Genomic DNA, 19,286 nt, shown 5'->3' with positions numbered 1-19,286 from the left:
TTATTATTTTATAATATTTTTAAGGATATTTTCCTCCGTGATATCTAGGAAATTAGGTTTAGTTATTATATAAATAATATATAGTTATAAATTATAAATAGCTAGTTTATAATTTTAATACTTTGCTTAATAATATTTCTTAATATGCCTAATTTTTTTATATTTAAAGCATTTTCCTTAAAATTACTTTTTTTTTTACTATCCTTTTATTATTTAGTAGTAATAGCAGTATTTATTTTTATATTTTATATTTTTATTTTATTATAGGTTTTGCATATTTCTTCCTGTTTAATATACATGGTTATATTACTTATTAAACTATTACTTGTTTTAGCATATTTTAATTTATAATACTATTTTGATAAGTTTATTAAGAGTATTAGGTTAATTATTAATTAAAGCTAACTAGTTCTTTATCTTACTCCTAAGTATTTTATAATATTTTATTATAAGAGTTAATTTATTTTAGGTTAAGTTTAAAGCTATCTAGTAAAAATTAATAATATATTTATTAATAATTAACTTGCCTTGGTATAGGTCTTTAATCCTGCCTTAAGTAATTTATTTAAGGTTTAGATTATTAAATACTTAAAAAAATTTATATTTTAAATTTCTTATAGTTTTTAAAGATTTTCTTAGTTATTAGTTTTTATTTTTTAGCTTATTTATTTAGTAATCTTGTATATATAGCTTAAACTAATTAAATATAGGTTTTTTAAGGTATATTTTTATAAATATAACTTTATTATGCTTATTAGCATTCCCGAGGTTATTAATATATAAGTATATATTTATTAAGGTTAAATAATTTTATAAGAAAAATATCTTACCTTTATATAATTTTACTTTATTAACTTTGATTTTTTTAAAAACTTTTTAATTTACTAAGTTTATTTGTTAATATAGTAATTACTTTTTTTATATACTTTAGTTTTTTAATTAAGGTAGGCCTGGCTATAATAACCTATGTTTTTTAAAAAGGTTAGGTTTTTATAATAATAATAAATATTTTTAATTTTTTTATACTAAGGATTTATTATTATTAAATAAAGCCTGCTAATCTATCTTAAACTAGTGGGTTTTTAGAATATTTTATGCGCAAGAGTAAAAGATATAAGTTTTAAGGTTAAAAAGCTTATATAAAAAATAAATAAAAATTAAAAGGTAGGGTAGCTTAATTTTTAATAATAATAAATAATAATTAAAACTATTTAATATTATAAAGATAGTTCTTTAAATATATAATATTTAATAAATTAATTATAGTGTTCTGCTTTAATAAGTATATTTAGTTAAATTTATTATATCACTTTACTTTAACTAATATAATAGCCAAGAAGTTATTATATTAATACTACTATATTATTATAATTAGTGCGGATAATTAGTGACTCCGGTTTCTAACGTGACAGCCTGTTACATTATATTAGTAAGGCAGATCTATTGGCTGACAGCAGTCCGCGCTGGCCGCGTTCCCCGACAAAGGGGTTGATAAGGCTAAAATAATAATAATAAGTTATATTATGACTTACAATAAAAGTTATATATTACTTAATATAAAAATAATTTAGTGCTGAATTCTAGATATTTTTTAAGAGGGGAGAAATTATTCTAAATTAACTTATTTTAAGTTGATGTAACCTAGTAAAAATTTAGTATTTTCCAATACCTTTTTATGATATAATTAAGCTAAGCTATTCTATAGAATAATTTAACTTATGAACTAATTATTAATAACTTAGTAAACCATATTACCTTGAATTATTATATTAATTTAAGCCTTATATAATATTAGCCTTTAGCTTTAGCTCTTAAAAATCATAAAAACCCTTAAATAATAAATTAAGGCTAGGGTTTTAATACCCAAGCCTTACTTAGCTTAGGTTATTTAATTTTTAAAAAAATCTAAGTAATAAATTTTTTTTAGTATAATTTAACTTAAGGATTACTTAGTAGCCTAAGGCCTTTAAACCTTATTTATATAAAGACCATGGATTCCCTAGCTAAGGGGATCTCTAAGTAATCCTTTTACTATAGTTTAAGCATTCTTATTAGCTAAAAAACCTTTATTATAACACTATTATTATTAAAGAACCTCAGCCAGCTTTTTTTATTACTATATTAATATCTTTAATAAAATACTAAGTTTAAATTACTTTAGTATAAATTTTGGGTTATGTGGGTGGATGGATCATATTGCTGACGCTGACCGCCTCGCGCAGCGAGGCGGGATTAGCGTAGTGACAAGTATCTTGTCAGCATGGCCAATTCCAAGTATCTAAGTACACATAATAGCCTTATATTATCCCCTATCTTTAGTGTGTCCGTCTCAATTCCAACATCAAATTTCAAGAGGTATCCACCTCTCGTCCAACAGGTACATAACATCTAATTTCCATAAAGAAACATAGTGTGATATAACATCTTTATTTGGTTGAAGTAACAAAAGTAATAAACTCCTTAATACGACATCATTTCTTCTTCTTGGCAGATCTGGATTCTGTAAAGACAAAAGACGCTTGTTAGTGACCACGCTGAAAGCACCAAAGAGTTATCTTACCTGCGGCTGTTCGTTTCTTTTTTGGCCTTCCCTTTCCACGTAGTTTTGCACTAGGTTGTAGTATAAGCAGGATATACAATACCACGAACAGAACAGACTCACATTTGGATAGCTTCTTCTCTGTCATCCTCGGCTTCATCGAAAGTCGTCAGTCCAAGTGATTTGCACGTGGTCCGCAAATCTTTAAAGGAGACCGTTTTCTTTGGATACCATTCTGCCAATGCTGGGCCTCGTAGTCTTTGGCGCAGCACCTTATTTCCAAGCCGTAATCTGTCGGGGTTGAAGTTCAGGGAGAAGACTCGACATTGAACCTGTTTCGACGCACGATAGTTAGAAGCGGGACATCATAGAGATTGCGCGCATTTTTACCCTGGCCAAGTCCAATAGTCGATTATATTGAGCTGCCATTTGGGGCGGAGGGTGTTGCTTTGTTGTTGGAAAGTAAACGTGTAGGGTCGGTCGAAGACATCCCCGGCATCACGTGACGCCTCCGCCCGAGCGTTTGCTCTAAGGACGTTTTACCACACGCTCAACACACATGCTCATCATTCCAGTCATGGATCGCAAGCGCAAATCTGTTTTTGCGTCACACCGCGATGATAAACCAACAAAAACAAAAACCACAGTCAGTATCTTTTTTCTCCAGTAATTCGATTGCGCAACCCTGACAGCAACATAGGAACCCCACTCTGATCATAGTTTCAACGTATCTTTCCCGCGGGCGCCCTCACCGGACACTGACCTCAAAGGCGATATCGCAAGTGTCTGCATGCTAATCAACAAAATAATCGCGAAATCTGACCATGGTGATGTCAAGCTTAGCCCAGAGGTCTTGGAGGCGACGAAAGTGTTCACGTCCGCTCTACAGAAAACATCACTCCTAAGAAAACCGGTTAAACTCACCGGCCCTGGCCTTGAAGTGCCGCCACTTACCTGGAACCATACCAAATCCTTACCCCCATTGCCTCCTATTCCAGACGAACAACTTGAACGGGCGGTTCTTACGCATCCAGGCGTGAGCAAAGACCCAAAAACAACTTATGATCGGCTTGAAATTCTTGGGGATGCATACATAGAGCTATTTTCCACCAAGCTCATCTGGAACCGATTCCAACACATGCCATCAGGTCGAATGTCACAAATCAGGGAGCTTCTAGTAAAGAATGAGACTCTGGCTGAGTACGCTACCCGGTATGGCATTGACAGCAGAGCGTCAGTCCCACCCGAGTTCTCAAATCAGCCGAAAAGGTGGATCAAAACGAGAGGAGATATTTTCGAAGCCTACGTGGCTGCTGTCATCTTGTCTCATCCTCATGGCTATGCTGTTGCCGAGTCATGGCTTTCTGAACTATGGTTACCGAAGCTTGAGACCCTCGAAGAATCCAATTCATTTTCCCAGGCCAAGGAAGCGCTAGCTAGGAAAATCATGGGGAAAGGTGCCAAGTTAAGATATGTCGACGAAAAGAAACCGATACAACATAAGGGAGGAACACAATCATTTTTCATCGGTGTATATTTTACTGGCTGGGGGTGGGCAGATAAACATCTCGGCTCCGGACAGGGGTCAAATAAGACGATCGCCGGAAACAGGGCAGCTCAACAGGCCCTAGAAAATGGAGATTTAATCAACAAAATTATCGCATCTAAAGAATCGCATATGTCAGGAAGATTCCAAGACTAGGTTCATTCTCAACATCATTCGCATGTCAAAATGCCTCGCCATTTCCCCTAGCAAATACCATAGCAACAGTGAACAGGCGTCTTCGTAGCGGAGTAGTAGCAAAGGTCAAACCGGAAGGCGGAAGACTCTGGGAACTTCGCAGGAGGCTATAAGGGCTAGATTCAAATAGCATAAACGCGATAGAAAACGATAGGGTTGTCTTCAGATAGGGATAGTTTTGCATTATGCCAAGTATCATCAACACGTATGGCATAGATGAATCAGCGTGGCACAGCCACTGCCGATTTTTATGTTGAGCTCTGAGATAGGTAGACTCTACCTAGGGTAGACTACTCAACATCTACCTACCTAGGTAACCACCAAACGCACATTACACTTGAAATAACACTCTTTTGTCACATTTTACCTACACCATCTGTAACAAATCTCAATCAAAGATGGATTGGGATCGTACTAGAAGGTTTGCTCATATTTTTACGCAATCCCAAGCATCATCCTGTATCTACAGTCACTGACCGAGATGCCATCTCTACAGATTCGATGACCATCGTGGTGGGGAGAGCTATCGCCCTGGAGTTTCTCGAGGTTATAGTCGTCGCAGCAGGTCGCCCCAACGAATGCGCTCTCCAGGTCGCCTCGTCGCCGACACATGGGCACCATCTCCTGGTCGGCCATACACCCGCCCCAGGAGTCGTTCGCCTCTCCCCTTCAGACGTCGTTCACGAAGCCCCCAACCATATAATAGAGACGCTAATGTTTCGCACCCGAAATCATATGCCTCTCGAAGGTTCTCACCTCGTCGGGACGTGAGGCCAAGGTCTCCAGTATCCGTGCCGAGACGACCGAGGTCTCCCTTCAGAGAAGATCGTGCTCGCGATGCTGCTCGGAGTCATAACAGTTTGATCCAAAGGCAACCAGGGGACATTTCTTCCTCCAATCGCGATTACGGGCACTACAGAGCAGACCGCCGCCTACCTTCCGTTGGTCGACATACAAGGCCAGGTTCACCTTCACGACCTGCGCCGCCATATCAAGAAGATCACCGCTCAACTCCTCGCGCCAGGAGTCCTTTCCACAGTGGGCGTATGGATCCCACCGCTGACCGGTATCAGGGCCAGAGACGACGGTCGCAATCCCCAAATGATACATCCGCCAAGCGCCCTTCCGCCCCTGGTTCTATGTCCAACTCCCGACGGTCATCGCCCCTCGATGAAAGGAGTCATAGCATCAGAGGCAATCGGAGTGGATCGCCGCTTGCTAGTCATCTCTCAAGTCGTCGTCGTTCTCGAGACAGGGGGACCATATCGAGCCAGTATGACCGCACACCGGTCACCAAAGGCAAGTTGGAAACACTGGAGCCCAGGATCAAATCCCCTACGTCAGAGCAAGCTCTTACGAGATCATTACCGTCCCGGGTCCCGGATGTAGATCCACAGCCATTTCATAGCAAAACGTCATACCCGAGCAATGCCCCAAGCCAGCCGAAGGCGTTTAGTAACAATCGCAACCCCAAGCTGTCCCCTCCACCTGGCCCGCCACATGGCCCGAAGACCCTTCCGGCACACCGTCGCGCATCGAACATTTCACTCCTGTCTGCTCCGACAAGGCCACGCGGAAACTCAATGTTCAAAGATAGTGGTTGGGCAAGCACCTCTGTGCGGCGTGGGCCTGTGACTACTGGGTCCCATGGAATGCCTCATGCGCCTCGAAGTAATCAATTACCACTCCCTGGTGCTGAACTTCAACGTCCTCGTTCCGGCCGTCATAATAGTGTGCCAACAACACCCTTGCAAGCCCCCAGACACTCCAAGTACCTTATAGGTCTCAGCACAATTGTGCCCGGAGGTAAGCTCGCACCGATTGACATTGAGGCCATGACAGAAAAACGTCTCTCGCAGCTCGAAACGGATAAGGACCGGCTGTTTCAGCAAATTACAGAGTGCCAGAAGTTGAAGCGTGCCGGTTTACGGGACTGGGATAGACTTGATAGGGAAAGTGCAATCTGCGCTCTGAAAAGCGAATTGGCTGAAGGGTATCTACACTGCATCACGGATACTGAAGGTATACTTGGCAGATCTTTGTTTTGATCATTCGTCTCCCATACAAGCAGTCGCTGGCGGCTATACAATGATAATTGCTATGTAGTGACCACTGCTGTTCACGCAATTTTACATTCTTAATGACCATCTTTGAAACCTTAGGACATGTTTACACATATATTACTCTTGACACTTAATTGCTTAGTTTTAGATAGCATGTATATTGGTATAAGAATAGCTTGACAAACTGACTTTGTGAAAGGTTATATCTGTTTATAATGACGTGCCTGTTTGTGTATATAAGGATAGACCTCCTCTGACTTTTTAGTCTCTATTAAATCATGCTGGCAGATAACATAGCACTTTATTTTATAGATAAGCGTCATGACCCCCTCTAACCAAATTTTACTAGTACATATAAGGGAGTACAGAATATTGTGTAATGGTTGTGTTGCAGGAATGTGGGGCACACCCGCCCTAGGCCCCTAACTTGTGCCTGGTTGCACACAGCTCACTGCTTAAGGCTTCGTGTCAACATTCTTAGGTTCATTTTTGTCTTTACTGATCTTACTCTATTCCCAAACTTGTCTATGAGGTGGAAACCGTCAAACATTTTTTTCAAGGGCCAGGCACACAGACACTTGAAGTCACTGATTTAAATACTTGCCTGTTCCACAATTATTCTCTAGTTTGTTGTCTTTGCCTTTCAATTGATAGTAACCCTTAAAAGGGAACCGTATAGCACCATGAATATCTTCAGATTACTGGGTGAGTTCAAAGTGGCCACTGAGATCAACAGTACTAACAGTCTACCAGCCGATTTCTCTCACCTTACGTCAATATTTGTTCTATTACAGAAAATGAAGTCTTCAAGCGTGCGCTTAGCCAATATACAATATGGTGTCAATAGGCTGATTTTAGGTCATAGAGCTGCTCTGGATTGTCTTTCAAATCGCAGGCTCTGTACTTGATAGTTTTTGTTACTCGATATCTTGGTAAGTTCCTGGATACTTTGTTTGCCGCCTCTGTTACTATGATTGACCACAAATGAGGCTAGATTTGTTCTGGGCTTTTACAGACTCGTTATACAATACAACCTTCAAAATCTTGTTCATTGGCTCGTCAGGCTATATCATCTACCTTATGCTCAATGATTACCGACCTACGCATGACCCCAATCTCGACACGTTCAAAGTACAGTACCTACTTGCTGCCAGCGCCATTCTCGCTCTTATTTTCCCACACGACTTCAGCATATCGGAGGTCAGTCAACTTACATTAGCTGTGGACCGCAACATTGACCGACTGTAGGTTCTATGGACTTTTTCAATCTGGCTTGAGTCTGTGGCCATCCTTCCCCAGCTTTTTATGCTCCAACGTACCGGTGAAGCAGAAACCATCACAAGCCATTACCTATTTGCACTGGGTATTTATAGGGCTCTCTATATCCCCAACTGGATATACCGATACTTTGCAGAAAACCACTTTCAGCCCGTTCCAGTCCTGGCAGGTATTATTCAAACTCTTTTGTATTCTGACTTCTTCTATATCTACTACAACAAGTAAGTCACTCGCCTGCGTGAGATATCCCAGAGGTACTAATCTCTAAGCAGGATAATGAAAGGCAAGAAATTCTCTCTCCCTGTCTGAAGAGTGCTTGATTGCCCATCGTGGTCATCGTCTGCAATCTCCAGCTCGCTGAGAATCTTTATTCCCATGCCGCTTGTACAACAATTCGGGTAGTCAACGGGGAAAAGAAACGGCGGTTCCTGGTTCGAAAATACCCGATAGCGAACACCCTTTCGAAAAGATCACTTAACGGTTATTGCACGTCGCCTCTGAGTTCCTGGTTATATGTACCATATGATGCAACTACAATAAATGCGATTTTCTTGACTATTACCAGCTCGACCTTTATAAATGAAGTCACGGGGAGAGTGAAAGTGACCGCACCGTGAGTGACCTTTTTTATAATGTAAGGAGCCTAGGTTACTGGAAGCCAAATACTGTGACGCGATACTGGTCAGTGTTCATTCTTAAGCTTTTAGACAATGTACGGACTAATATCGCAAGGAACAGGAGGTGGGAAGAGCATATATCCGAGATTGACCAATGAAAGATGAAAACAATTCGCGCCTTACCCTCAAACACCGCGTGCGGGTTGGGAACAGAATTTCCGAAGTCATGATTTCCCAGATTGTAGCATGGAACGAGGATCCTAGCAAGAGAAATCTCGATGGCCGGTTGATCCATGCGCACCGGAATACCCAGAGCCGTAATTGACTTGAAGCGAAGGCATTGGAATCTCATTGTGGAACGAGTCCAAAGCTGCTGATATTGGGCCTGGAAGATGGCCCAATACTCCACCACCAACTGATCGCACAGTCCCAATACTCACACTCGCATGTCTGTGCGATTTGCGTGCCGAATCTACCCAATTATTTTGCTGGTGGAAGTACTCCATCTGGGGCCTATCCAAGGTGGCCGGTCCAGAGATGGCCGATTGGCGCCTAGATATAGGTGGGGAAGGAAGCTTAGGAGAGCGCGAGGATATTTCGAGAGGTGGCGAGCCTCGCCTCGAACTAGGGGGCGTCAAACGAGTACCACCCCGGCGAACCTGGCAAGTTGGACATATCTTCACGAAGCGAGATATTAATTCTTTGGGCACCCTTCGAGAAGTCAGTAGAGTGTTCAAGAAACGAATGGCGTTTGTTGACCACGTACCATGAGTATATCTGCCGCACCTGAGCTGACGTTTTATCTCGACCACCGTGTTGGCATTGCTGGTGTGCCTTCGTGAGTATCTTGAATAGTTTTTCCCTGATGGCGACTGGCTTCCCTTCGTGGCAAATCATACGCCTGCACTGTAAATGATGCTCTGCCGTTAGCATTGTATCTAGCATACTGCAGAAGGGTGTGGCTTACGGACATCTGAGTTATTGCCCCCGACAGCTTGAAGTTTGAACATTTTTTTGACCCAAAATCTGATGTGTTGTTTAGCTTACTCGAACTCTTTTGTGCGGACGGCAAAAGCATCTCCATTGAGGAAGAGCTACTCCATACCGGAATTGGGCAGATTCAACGGCCGTATCCTTAGGATCTATCAAGACTGTTCTGATATTGCGCGCCCGCTTCGCGTGGATCAAAGCCTTATCTTGCTTCTTCACGGACAGATCGTCAACGTAACTAAAAAATCACACTATGAGCTCGACTCGCGCTTCGTTGAAGATGAGGTATGGGAAGTAGAACAGGAACAGATGAACTCCTACCTTTTGACCAATCTATCGAACTCTTTAACGTTGGGGAAGCCCTCTAGTGGAGGAATAATGGGCTCCGAAAGCATGGTATCTTCATTCCTGGAATCTTGGTTCTCAAGCTCCGTTTCAGCCAATGCTTCATGAAGAGGGAGGTAAGCCGGCCCTTGCAGATAACGCGTCTGTGGTATACACTGTGCTGGAGGGTGGTGCAGGGCTGCGTGGTCAGTAATCGGCGCCATTGACGCACCCTGTGAATGATGGGGCGAAATGTTTGAGTGGCTATATGGCAAACTGAAATGGGGTGCAAATGAACTGAAGTGATGCTGAGGGAAATGGTATGAGCTTGCTTCAAAATCATGACCTTCTCCATGACCGCCTGGAATGGGCAAAGATAGATGTGGATTGATGAAGTAGCCCTCCTGTCCGTCGTTACTGCGTCTATGGAAACCGCTCATGTCTGTTGCCCAAGACTTGTTGGTATTGCAGGATTTTGGAGATGCTGACTGGCCCGGCTTTCACAAGAAGGTATACAGGCCTTGACAACACTTTCCAATTTTGAATGTCACTTGCACTCCTCGAGACTGTTACAACTCTGTGGAGGGTGTTGACTGTGGTTGGCTGTTATGATTCTCAGAGGGATGTATAACAACTGTTCGGTTGACGTGTGCAGGTGCAGCACAATATATGGCTGGGACGGTATGTCGGCCTAGCCCTCGTGGAATATCCTGAGGGGAGAAGAAGGAGATGAAGAATCTTTCTGTCTTTGTTGGAGAGGCTGAACTACTAACACGCGGACAGAGTGTTGAATTTAAGGGGTATATCCATTGCCTGGTCCGTAAAGCTCCTTCTCCCCTTTCTTTTTCTGTCACTTATTTTTATTCGAAAACATGTGCATATCCAATAGACAATATGCCCCGAGGTAGTGATGCGAAGTAACCATCAATCAGATACCAGGTAATGGTGAAGATGCAGAGGCAAAAGGAATTCTGAAATGCCGATGGCTAGTACCTACCTGCTCCTACTGGCGAATGGGGTGATGGCTGGAGACTGGGAAGAGGGGCCGCAAATGTCGAGCAGAAGGAGAAATCCGGGCAGGGGCACGTAGAGGATTGACAGCAAACAGGAACCAGGAGATAACAGCAAAGGCATGTCGGATGTAGCGCACTCTGCAAATGGTGCAAATCCAGCGGCAAAGCAAGCTGCATTTGGGGGCGCAAAATGAAGCAGAAGTAGCCAAGGGTGTGCGATACTTGACCAGGATCAAGCATCTCAGGCAATAACGTCCGTTAAGAGGCGGACAATACAATTGAACAACAGGCAGTGAGACCCTCTTTCAGCAGTGTATTGGCTGACACGGTTCATTGTTGACACCTTGTATAATGACTAGAGCAACCCTAACAGACACTAATCTCCGCAATTCTGCAGGTGAGGCCTACCGGCCGGCTTATAGACACTGGCATACTTAGGTATGATTAGCCTTGCATATACTGATTTGCCGAACCTCCACAGAGTCTAGAGCAGACCAAGGATAACATTTCAATTCGCTTGAAAAGTAGATACCATGAATAATTTGGGGCTTTCCATGCACTCAATCAAGGAAGATCCTGGTAGCAGTGCATGAATAAAAGACCGGGGATCCCTACCCAAGCCCAACTCAGCAAGCCCTCTTATAGGATGATCCTCAATTTTGTTCAAGTTCCAGTCTCCGGTGCAATAGTTCATCAATCATTGATGCACTTGTGTTTTTTGCTTCTTTCCGTCTCACGTTAGGTTGCCTGGCCTTCGTGCTGCTGCCAACCGATTCCAAACTGACTTGCAGAACCGCATGCTTCCGAGGCGGGGACTGATGGTTCATTTCGATCCCCAAGCCAGCAACCTGTAGAAAGCTCGGGTCTTTGTTGCTTCCCACATCGGGATGGGTCAATAATTCGACCAATTCATGTTCATAGTGCTGCTGATTATGGTCTCACCTAACCACCTGAAACAGACTATTGCCTTCATGCAACGCAGTGACCCCCCCCCCCCCCCTCCCATCCATAACAGCAATGTCGAAGTATATCAGTTTCTCTTTTTCGTCATCTGAGGTCCCCAATTTAGGGGTGCGTTGGCAATTGTTGCATCTGAACTATCACCATTGGTACGACGTGGTGTGACTCGCACTCTTACAAGCAATGTCAGTAACTTCAACATGTTTATGACTTGAGTACCTTCACCAAAACTGTCAACGCTCGATTTCAGGTTGGTGCGTGCTACGCCTAGACGCGGGCAACCTGGCACGACTAGGATGCTCTCATATTACTTGTGCCAGGTATCTCGGGATGTTCGACTGTGGCAAGGACGAAGCAAGGGAATGCGTCTGCTGACGGGCTGGGATATGGAGATGTGCATGATGCTGTACATAAATAGTCAGGCAGGCAGACCGCCACACAGAGAGTGCCTATCGGTGGCGGTCTTCTGGCCGATACCGAAGAACCATCAAAAAAGTCCTAATGGTTGGTTGTGACATCAAACGCCTCAACAGACGCACGTCTCCAACAGCAGTTGTGCCGAACCAAGGTACCTCGTTTGTGTAGGGTCATGGAGCATGGATGAAAAGGTAAGGCGGATGAGGTGCTCACCACCCCTGCGGGGAGGAGCTCTGATCCCACACCATGACACCACAGGACTAGAAATATCGATCGATGATCCAGCGTACCGCAGCATTGCGCCTCGACTTTGTACCGACCTCTATGCGCTCGCCGTCGGTACTTTTGGAAAAGCACGTAGTCGCATGGTTGACCAAGACGTGGCAAGTCCACGCTGACGTATACCAGAGGGACCTGGACAAATAGCCTGCTAGCAGGGATGGGTATCGTAGGTGCCGGTGATAGACTGCTTTCGAGCAGATGGCCATTTAAATCGGCGAAAGTAAGTTGAATCAAATTTGAACCTCATGAGTTCTATCGTCATCAGCTCATGCAATAAAGGCATCCACTACCACTAGGTAAAAAAGGCAAATAACGACGGTAGTTATTGCAAGGAAACAAGGGCACCTCAACCACCAAACTACTCGCCACACGTAGAGCTCGAACACATCGATGTTTAGGAGAAGCTCCAGTAAATTCATGGATAGCATCTTTATTGTCCCATTCCGTCTCACCTCGATTCCTTGGGGCAGAGGTGAAGGCAAACCGGGCCAAGCAATCATGCATTGTTGACTCCTCGAGCCCCAAGCGTGCTGTTGGATTTTACCAAGTCCCGGATAGCCCATCTCCAGCTACTTCCACAACCAGCAGGGTCATGGTTCATCCATTTGTCAACTTTGCGTCTCCATTTTTCCTCTTCCGTATGCTGGCGTCTAATAAATTCTGGGCCAACGTCGAATTCCTCTGTTATGGGCCACTCATCAGACGACTCCTCGCCGCTTCTGTCATCCCCGCTGATTGCAGGGCCGAAATCTTCAAGGGCCCGCGGTGCCTTTTTGCTAGAAGTACCGGATTCCTCCAGATCTGCAAGGTTGGAAAATACATCATCTTCGTCTTCGATTGCAACGACTCCATCTACCCCGGGTTGAGACGGCGCCAGTTTCAGCCAACACATGCGTTGCGGATCAAACACCATCCCGCCAATTACCTGAACGTTTTGCATGGCCCCCACGTTGGTAATAAGAGCGGGGGATGATTTCGGCGATTTCGGCGTGATAGTGTCAAAACCATGGACCAGATTCTCGTTCCCTTCCCAGCGGAAAGATATAGGATTGTATTGCATACCATTCACGGCTTGGTAAATCAGCATCCAGTCTTTATCTATCGTCATAATTCGAGAAGTACTTACATTTCCGTTCTTGCATCCCGGTACCGATGGGCTTTATGAGCTGAGGTTTAGATCCAGAGACTGAACCAGATTTCGCTTTCTTGCTTCTTATTGCTCCTGTGCTTGACGGGATCCGCGTGACATTTCGAGGTTTCCAGTTCGAGCTTAAAGGAGTGAGGGGGTTATTTTCCCGGCCCTTTGAAATAGAGGACATGGACGCGATGCGTTGTTCCCTAGCATTTCTTGATGCGTTGGTATCTCGTGCAAATCTAGGAACAGATGCTTGTTGCTGGGGTGAGTGGCCTGTAGTGGGAGTTTGCTGCATTGAACCTTCCGATCTCAAAGGTTCAGTTTGACTTATGCTCAGCCTATTTCGCAAGGACCGCGGTGCCCCACCGCCGCTAGGTTGTTTGATAAACTTGCTCTCCGTTGCCGTGGAAGTAGGTAAGTCGTCAAAAGAAGCCAATTCAGTCCCATCACCATAGTTCCGGCGACGTGTCGGTCGAGTAAGGGCCCGTTTAGGAGTTGTATTGATTGCTTCCGGGCTTGTATCATTCGAAATGTCGCCAGAAACATCATGACGGCCCAATCGTGGCAGTCGCACAATGATTCCTTCAGAGTCGATTGTATCGTTAGAGCCATCGGAGCTTCGACGGGAATATCGGTAACTTTTCATGCTGGCGTGATGGGATTGCTTGTCTGACGCACCAGCGGGTAAGAACGGCGTCTGAGATTTACGGACTGATACCTTGCCATCTTGCCCAGCGCGGTCAATAGGTGCCCAAAACCGGGTAGTCAGCCACCCTGAACTACCACTCTGACGAGGAGGGCTTGCAAATGAGGTGCTGTGACCTGTCGGCTGCGGTGCATTGCGCATTGAGGGCATTGAGCGTTTCGATTTCAATAACTGCTTCCCAGAGGAGCGCTCAACCGCTAAAACGTCCTTTGAAATTCGAGTCCCAACTAAGCGCCGGCTCGACGTCAAGGGAAGCGTTGACACGGGTGTTGACCCAGTTGCCGGAAGACTAGACACGGATGAGTGGGAGACATGGCTTGATCGACGTCGAGAGGAACGAAATTTCGATAGGGGAGCACCGCTCTCAGATACCGTCTCGAGATGGGTAGAATGAGTTCGGTCATGTCCAGAAAGCCGGGGAATTCGAGTTTTCGGAGATACCGTGGCGTTCGTAAATGTTAGTGTGGTTGCAGAACGCCGCGCCGGGCTTCCGTAAGACTCTGTTTTGTATTTGATATTTGGATTTATTGAAGGTTTCCTGGTATTCAAGGCCTCGTCGCTATCAATCTCAAGACCAGAGAAAAAGTCGTCGCTGCGAAGTTGCTCTTGACGCCTATCCTCGGGTATACAATGAGGTGTCTCGGAGAAGTTCTGCTGCCTTGGCTGGGTGAAACGCGCGCTTAGGTCTAAAGGTCCTTCCGGAACCACAAGACCGTCGAGTCCTTCGTCGTCACTTTCACCTGTAAAGTAACTTGAAGCACTTGGACTTACAAGCGAGATCAACGAGCTTGGATTCGAGCGATGATCTCGCATAGTGCCACCAAATCGCACGCCAATACTACCTTCGGACCAATCGACGTCAACGTCCTCGGGAGCTGGGCTAGAGGTGCTTGCCAACGGATTGCGCAATTGCAGGAGGTCATCTGCCGGTAGTTCAAAATCATCTTCAAATTTCTCAGCTGATGTAGTTTCCTTGTCAGTATCCGAGTCTCTTAAGATGCTCGGTAGTTGTGAAGAAAGTTGCTTGGTCGCTTTGATGGTAGAGATATTCCCGATGTCGCCGGCACTGATGCAGTCTGGGAAGTCGGCGGGTAACGGGTTTAAAAGCGGAGGGACCTTCGCATGTTCTGTTGAAGAGCTAAGGTGTAGAAGCGCCTCGGGAAGAGAGGTGTGCTGGAATCGTTTCAACTGCAGAGCTGCACTAGGGCTAGGTAGTTCCAAGTCGTCAGACCAGTCGTCAATGAACTCTCGCTTTGTCTTTTTCCTTCCAAGACGCTTGATTGTGCCCCCGACAAGAGCTGTGCGTGGAACATTCGCTGGTAGAGGAATGCCAGCGTTTTTGACAGAAACTATCGCTTCTTCATTCACAAATTCATCCTCATCTAATAGCTGAATCTGCCAATCTTCATCTCCACCCGTGGTGGAGTCAAGATCGGAGCGAGCAGAGCGACGCGAAGAGATCGAGTCGCGATGTCCAGACCGGCGGATAGACGAATTCGTTACAGATGTGGTGCTCGAGGCGGCGCGGAGATGGATGTCCTCGTAACATTGCAGTTCGTCGTCGTCATCCCAGCATTCAATTGCTCCTTCGCTGTTCTGACGCACGTCGAGGGTTGTTGGCGCCATGATTGCTCGTTTGCCGGCGCTATGAAATATAGCACGTAATCATATGAGTAGTATATACTCGAAGAGCGAGGTCTAGGTTGTATGCTTCAAATGCTGTGATGCTGATACGGGGTTGCGATAAAGATAGAGCGTCATGCCGTGCTGCAGCTAGATATGTTAAGGTTCGTATTATGGGATGGGTGTCAGGTTAGGTATGTATGTAAATTCATTTGAGCAAAACAAAGGGTGGGTCGATTTTCATTGGCTCGTGTCTTGAAGTGTATGGTCGAGAAGTAGGTAAAGGAGCACTGAACTTGAATAATTGCCGTTGTTGGGAATCACCAGAGCTTGGGCGGGCGGTAAGACATTAGGTGAAGGGCAAATCCACGACTCGGAAAGATTGAGGAACCCATTATGGGTTGACAAGGGTCGTGCGGGAACTTGTGTGTCGTGACAGCGGTGGCTGGTGTAATTTCGTCAGGAGGAGGGCAGGCAAGGGCGCTATAATGCTAACTACACGAGCATCCCCGGAGAGTGATAACAGACCATGTTACTCCGTACTTTCGCCGAGTATAGCGGCAATAGAGAGTTACCATGCACAAAAACGGAAGAGGTCTGAGTGAGCAATGGATGGAAGCCTGGGCTAAAGGATACGGGGATCCCAAGGTAACTTTGTGGACAGTGGATTGGATGCTGCGGAGTTGCGGCTGCGCTTTATCCACTAGTACCATAACAAGGCGCCGGTTGCTTGGATTAAGTGCTAATGCATCACCCAGGTCTAGGGGTGCATGTCCGCAGTGACATGACCGTTATTTCTACGCTAGATGACAGAAATGACCGTTAGATAAAATGAGGCCTGTTAGATCAGCGCTTAGCCTTCCTGATCAGACTAGCTAGTACTTATAATTAGAGGCTAGGCAGCCTAAAGTAAAGATATCGCCAAGGCTTGCCAATCGGGGCTATTGATTGGCTAAGCTGCCCCACCCATGCTACGTAAATAACTAAGTGTCTGTCACAGAAATACTAGACACCGTCAACATTTGACATTTTTCGATTTGTGACGACATTTGCGCATCCCTACCCAGGTCAGATAGAGTACTCCGAGTACTCCGTACAGGCGCATCAAATCGAGATGTCACTTGCGTCAGCCTCACGTGGGTTGTCTGATGTACTCCGGAGTATATTGCCATCAGTGGATTCTTGGATTGACAGACTAAAATGCTACATCGGTCGCATCTCAGCCATAACGTGCACCCAGGGCAACGCTCCGTCCACAGTCTATTACTGTACCCTATACTACTGTAGACCACTGTCTCCGTGGCTGTCGCCGTGGGCATATAACTACTACAGGGTACGACATTAATTTGTGGGTGGAACACATAACTAAAGCAGTACCGCTATATCATGCATGGTATTCTAAGTTAATATGAGAAATATTTAACTATGCTAATATGTGTCTACTATAGGATCCTTCTCTATACTAAATGTCTTTACCACTTATCACTACGAAATTTATATTAAACATAGAGTACTATATTGTAATATTATTAGATAATAATAGAACAATGCCTAAAAAAATACCGTTATTGTTTGGTTATTTTAGTTGCAAAGCCTGTAATCATTCATAAGAATCTATTTACATTGGTTATATCTATACATAACTATCAACATATTTCTGAATAAATGAAAAGCATATTCATTGATGTTTACAAATGGTAATCATGAAATGAGGGAATGTGCCAAGCCTAGTATGAATCCTACGTGGTAAGTAGAAGGCTGCAATGATATAAGGCAACAACTCTTCTGGGAAAACTAAATAAGAACACACCTTGAAGAACAATTCCACAGTCAACCTAATCTTGCAATCAAGCAACCCTTCACTCTTTTGTCTGAAAGGAAGAGATGTCCTCCGAAAGGGGTAGTCTTAACTCCCATGTTCTGCACCTCTGCCGGTCAGACAAAGCTAATTCTCATATCCTTTTTCGGGCTTCGTGCTCCAACACCACCTCACCTGAAGTAAATATAACCGCCACGGAAGGCAAAAATCCTTACATTGCAACTTGTTAGTCATTCGTTTACCTACCCCCCCACCTTCCCAAAAAACCATCTCAGTGTACTGATGCTTAAAGGACAGTGCGGTACTCCAACCTAAAGAAGCTCAGAGCAAAGAACTACCAAGGGAGTGTTGATGACTGGAGGGACATCGTGCTATTTGTTTTCGGCCTCCATCAAGAACCCTTAAAGAGCCCAGAGCTTCTTACAGGTGTTGAAGCATCCGCTACTATCATTGAAAACAGGGAGGAAGATAAAAAGCTGGTGATTACAGTGAGGAAGAGGATACAGTCTATCACTGTAAGTACATTTTTGCATGACGAGAAATCCGTGAATAACACCTCTGATGTGAGTCAGCAAAAACTTGGATCAATAACTCTGTATCAAGATGACGAGCAGCATATTGATCTGGTTGAATGGACGAACCTTGCCATCGATAGGGCGGATACACTCGAGCAGCGTCTCAATGGTTTATCCGCTCGCTTTCATGCCGCCGAGAGTAGGAATGATTCACTTGACAAACAGGTAGAAGAGCTCATCAGCTCGAAGAATCAGCATGAGCAGCAGTTGCACTCCGGTTTCGTGCAGTTATTGAATGAGAAGAAACTAAAGATCCGCAATCAGCAACGCATGCTCGCCTCAGCAAAACTGGATACGGGAAATCGTGAGTTAGGACTCCATTCGTTGACAAGAGTCACCACTGAAGCCTAGCAGTCACTCTGATGCAAGCAGTTGCAAGTTCAAAACAGACAAGGCCAAAGGGAAGGGGAGAAAAGCGCGGAGGTTCTAAACGTGCCACGGAATTGATACCCGCGGACTCCAGCGACGATAGTTTTGAGAAAATGGGCGCTGAGAAGTCCAAACAACATGACACAGGCGAAGACACAGATGACGAAGGACAGTCAACGCCCGAGCCAATTGAAGAAGATGGCGGCGCGTCCTCTGATGATGAAAATGCTCAGAGTAATAGGCAATATCAGCGAGAAGATGGACAAAGACAACGATCGCATGAGCAGACCGCATCCAACTCTCCTCCGCCAAGGAGGAAGCTTCCCTTTGCAAGAAACATAGGAAAAGAGCCAAACCCAAGGCATTCTTTTCCAGTGCAGGAAGATCTGGACGAAACTAGCGGGGAGACAGATGACGATGAACTATAGCTTGGACTCTTCGTTTCAGCAGGCCACGTGTTAATTTCAGGTGCGTATGAAAACATGATTCAGGTGCAAGCCTGGCTTATCATGGAGTATTTACTTCGGCGACCTGTGGAATTCGAGTTCACTATCCAATTCAGCAGACAATAGCCAAGTAGCTTATTCAAGCGATGGTTATGCGCTGGAACTGGACAGAACAGCCAATAACACAGTGTCTCTTTCTAGTTTGTGTGCACGCCTACATTCTAGGATGAGTAGGCATTGGTATCTATCATCTCCCGAAGCCGCTTTTGATCTTATGTACAGAGAGTCCCTTCTTTACGTCCTCACCCTGTACCGAAGTACAACTCAAACCACTATAGGAGTCAGGGGAACGATAACACAATTAAAAAGAGACCAGTGACAGTGTTAGG

General features: G+C 44.6%; 6 protein-coding genes across 6 annotated transcripts; 3 read left to right on the top strand and 3 right to left on the bottom strand.

The window, feature by feature from the left end:
- Window positions 1–2,146: 2,146 nt before the first annotated feature.
- Window positions 2,147–3,035, bottom strand: BDW74DRAFT_156634 (mitochondrial 37S ribosomal protein mS33). The gene is made up of 3 exons (XM_073725028.1): window positions 2,930–3,035; window positions 2,561–2,871; window positions 2,147–2,500 (listed from the first exon to the last, which is right to left on the bottom strand). Exons 1-2 carry the CDS (start codon window positions 2,966–2,968, stop codon window positions 2,659–2,661), a joined length of 252 nt encoding a protein of 83 aa, XP_073582278.1. The 5' UTR covers window positions 2,969–3,035; the 3' UTR covers window positions 2,147–2,500; window positions 2,561–2,658.
- BDW74DRAFT_41741 (ribonuclease III) lies at window positions 2,900–4,254 on the top strand. Its single transcript, XM_073732735.1, has 2 exons — window positions 2,900–3,185; window positions 3,240–4,254. The coding sequence occupies exons 1-2, from the start codon at window positions 3,099–3,101 to the stop codon at window positions 4,239–4,241; spliced, it is 1,089 nt and encodes a 362-aa protein (XP_073582277.1). The 5' UTR covers window positions 2,900–3,098; the 3' UTR covers window positions 4,242–4,254.
- A 424-nt stretch (window positions 4,255–4,678) lies between these two features.
- BDW74DRAFT_169044 (uncharacterized protein) lies at window positions 4,679–6,328 on the top strand (the record flags this gene model as incomplete). Its single annotated transcript, XM_073726931.1, has 2 exons — window positions 4,679–4,701; window positions 4,777–6,328. 2 exons carry the CDS (start codon window positions 4,679–4,681, stop codon window positions 6,326–6,328), a joined length of 1,575 nt encoding a protein of 524 aa, XP_073582276.1.
- A 1,978-nt stretch (window positions 6,329–8,306) lies between these two features.
- BDW74DRAFT_41703 (integrase zinc binding domain-containing protein) lies at window positions 8,307–10,136 on the bottom strand. The gene is made up of 5 exons (XM_073732734.1): window positions 9,550–10,136; window positions 9,344–9,466; window positions 9,210–9,264; window positions 9,005–9,144; window positions 8,307–8,949 (listed from the first exon to the last, which is right to left on the bottom strand). The coding sequence occupies exons 1-5, from the start codon at window positions 9,990–9,992 to the stop codon at window positions 8,499–8,501; spliced, it is 1,212 nt and encodes a 403-aa protein (XP_073582275.1). The 5' UTR covers window positions 9,993–10,136; the 3' UTR covers window positions 8,307–8,498.
- A 2,439-nt stretch (window positions 10,137–12,575) lies between these two features.
- On the bottom strand, window positions 12,576–15,935 carry BDW74DRAFT_41665 (putative cytokinesis regulator (Byr4)). The gene is made up of 2 exons (XM_073732733.1): window positions 13,351–15,935; window positions 12,576–13,295 (listed from the first exon to the last, which is right to left on the bottom strand). The coding sequence occupies exons 1-2, from the start codon at window positions 15,689–15,691 to the stop codon at window positions 12,721–12,723; spliced, it is 2,916 nt and encodes a 971-aa protein (XP_073582274.1). The 5' UTR covers window positions 15,692–15,935; the 3' UTR covers window positions 12,576–12,720.
- A 1,582-nt stretch (window positions 15,936–17,517) lies between these two features.
- Window positions 17,518–19,182, top strand: BDW74DRAFT_41567 (uncharacterized protein). The gene is made up of 4 exons (XM_073732732.1): window positions 17,518–17,732; window positions 17,805–18,022; window positions 18,080–18,386; window positions 18,437–19,182. The coding sequence occupies exons 1-4, from the start codon at window positions 17,573–17,575 to the stop codon at window positions 18,877–18,879; spliced, it is 1,128 nt and encodes a 375-aa protein (XP_073582273.1). The 5' UTR covers window positions 17,518–17,572; the 3' UTR covers window positions 18,880–19,182.
- The last annotated feature ends 104 nt before the right edge of the window (window positions 19,183–19,286 follow it).

Source organism: Aspergillus multicolor (assembly GCF_047715735.1).
Source record: "Aspergillus multicolor strain CBS 133.54 unplaced genomic scaffold BDW74scaffold_19, whole genome shotgun sequence".
NCBI classification, from domain to species: Eukaryota; Fungi; Ascomycota; class Eurotiomycetes; order Eurotiales; family Aspergillaceae; genus Aspergillus; species Aspergillus multicolor.
Note: the sequence above shows the minus strand (reverse complement) of the source record. Positions and strands in the feature narration are given on the sequence as shown.

Coding starts and splice junctions, on each gene's coding strand:
- BDW74DRAFT_41567 (XM_073732732.1), top strand. CDS start 17,573: ATGTCCTCCGAAAGGGGTAGTCTTAACTCCCATGTTCTGCACCTCTGC. Junction 17,733..17,804: donor AAATCCTTACATTGCAACTT/GTTAGTCATTCG, acceptor CTTAAAGGACAG/TGCGGTACTCCAACCTAAAG. Junction 18,387..18,436: donor AAAACTGGATACGGGAAATC/GTGAGTTAGGAC, acceptor GAAGCCTAGCAG/TCACTCTGATGCAAGCAGTT.
- BDW74DRAFT_41665 (XM_073732733.1), bottom strand. CDS start 15,691: ATGGCGCCAACAACCCTCGACGTGCGTCAGAACAGCGAAGGAGCAATT. Junction 13,296..13,350: donor CGGGATGCAAGAACGGAAAT/GTAAGTACTTCT, acceptor TGATTTACCAAG/CCGTGAATGGTATGCAATAC.
- BDW74DRAFT_41741 (XM_073732735.1), top strand. CDS start 3,099: ATGCTCATCATTCCAGTCATGGATCGCAAGCGCAAATCTGTTTTTGCG. Junction 3,186..3,239: donor CAACAAAAACAAAAACCACA/GTCAGTATCTTT, acceptor ACAGCAACATAG/GAACCCCACTCTGATCATAG.
- BDW74DRAFT_156634 (XM_073725028.1), bottom strand. CDS start 2,968: ATGGCAGCTCAATATAATCGACTATTGGACTTGGCCAGG. Junction 2,872..2,929: donor GACTATTGGACTTGGCCAGG/GTAAAAATGCGC, acceptor GCGTCGAAACAG/GTTCAATGTCGAGTCTTCTC.
- BDW74DRAFT_41703 (XM_073732734.1), bottom strand. CDS start 9,992: ATGAGCGGTTTCCATAGACGCAGTAACGACGGACAGGAGGGCTACTTC. Junction 9,265..9,343: donor GTTGAATCTGCCCAATTCCG/GTATGGAGTAGC, acceptor ACAACACATCAG/ATTTTGGGTCAAAAAAATGT. Junction 9,145..9,209: donor TCGGGGGCAATAACTCAGAT/GTCCGTAAGCCA, acceptor CATCATTTACAG/TGCAGGCGTATGATTTGCCA.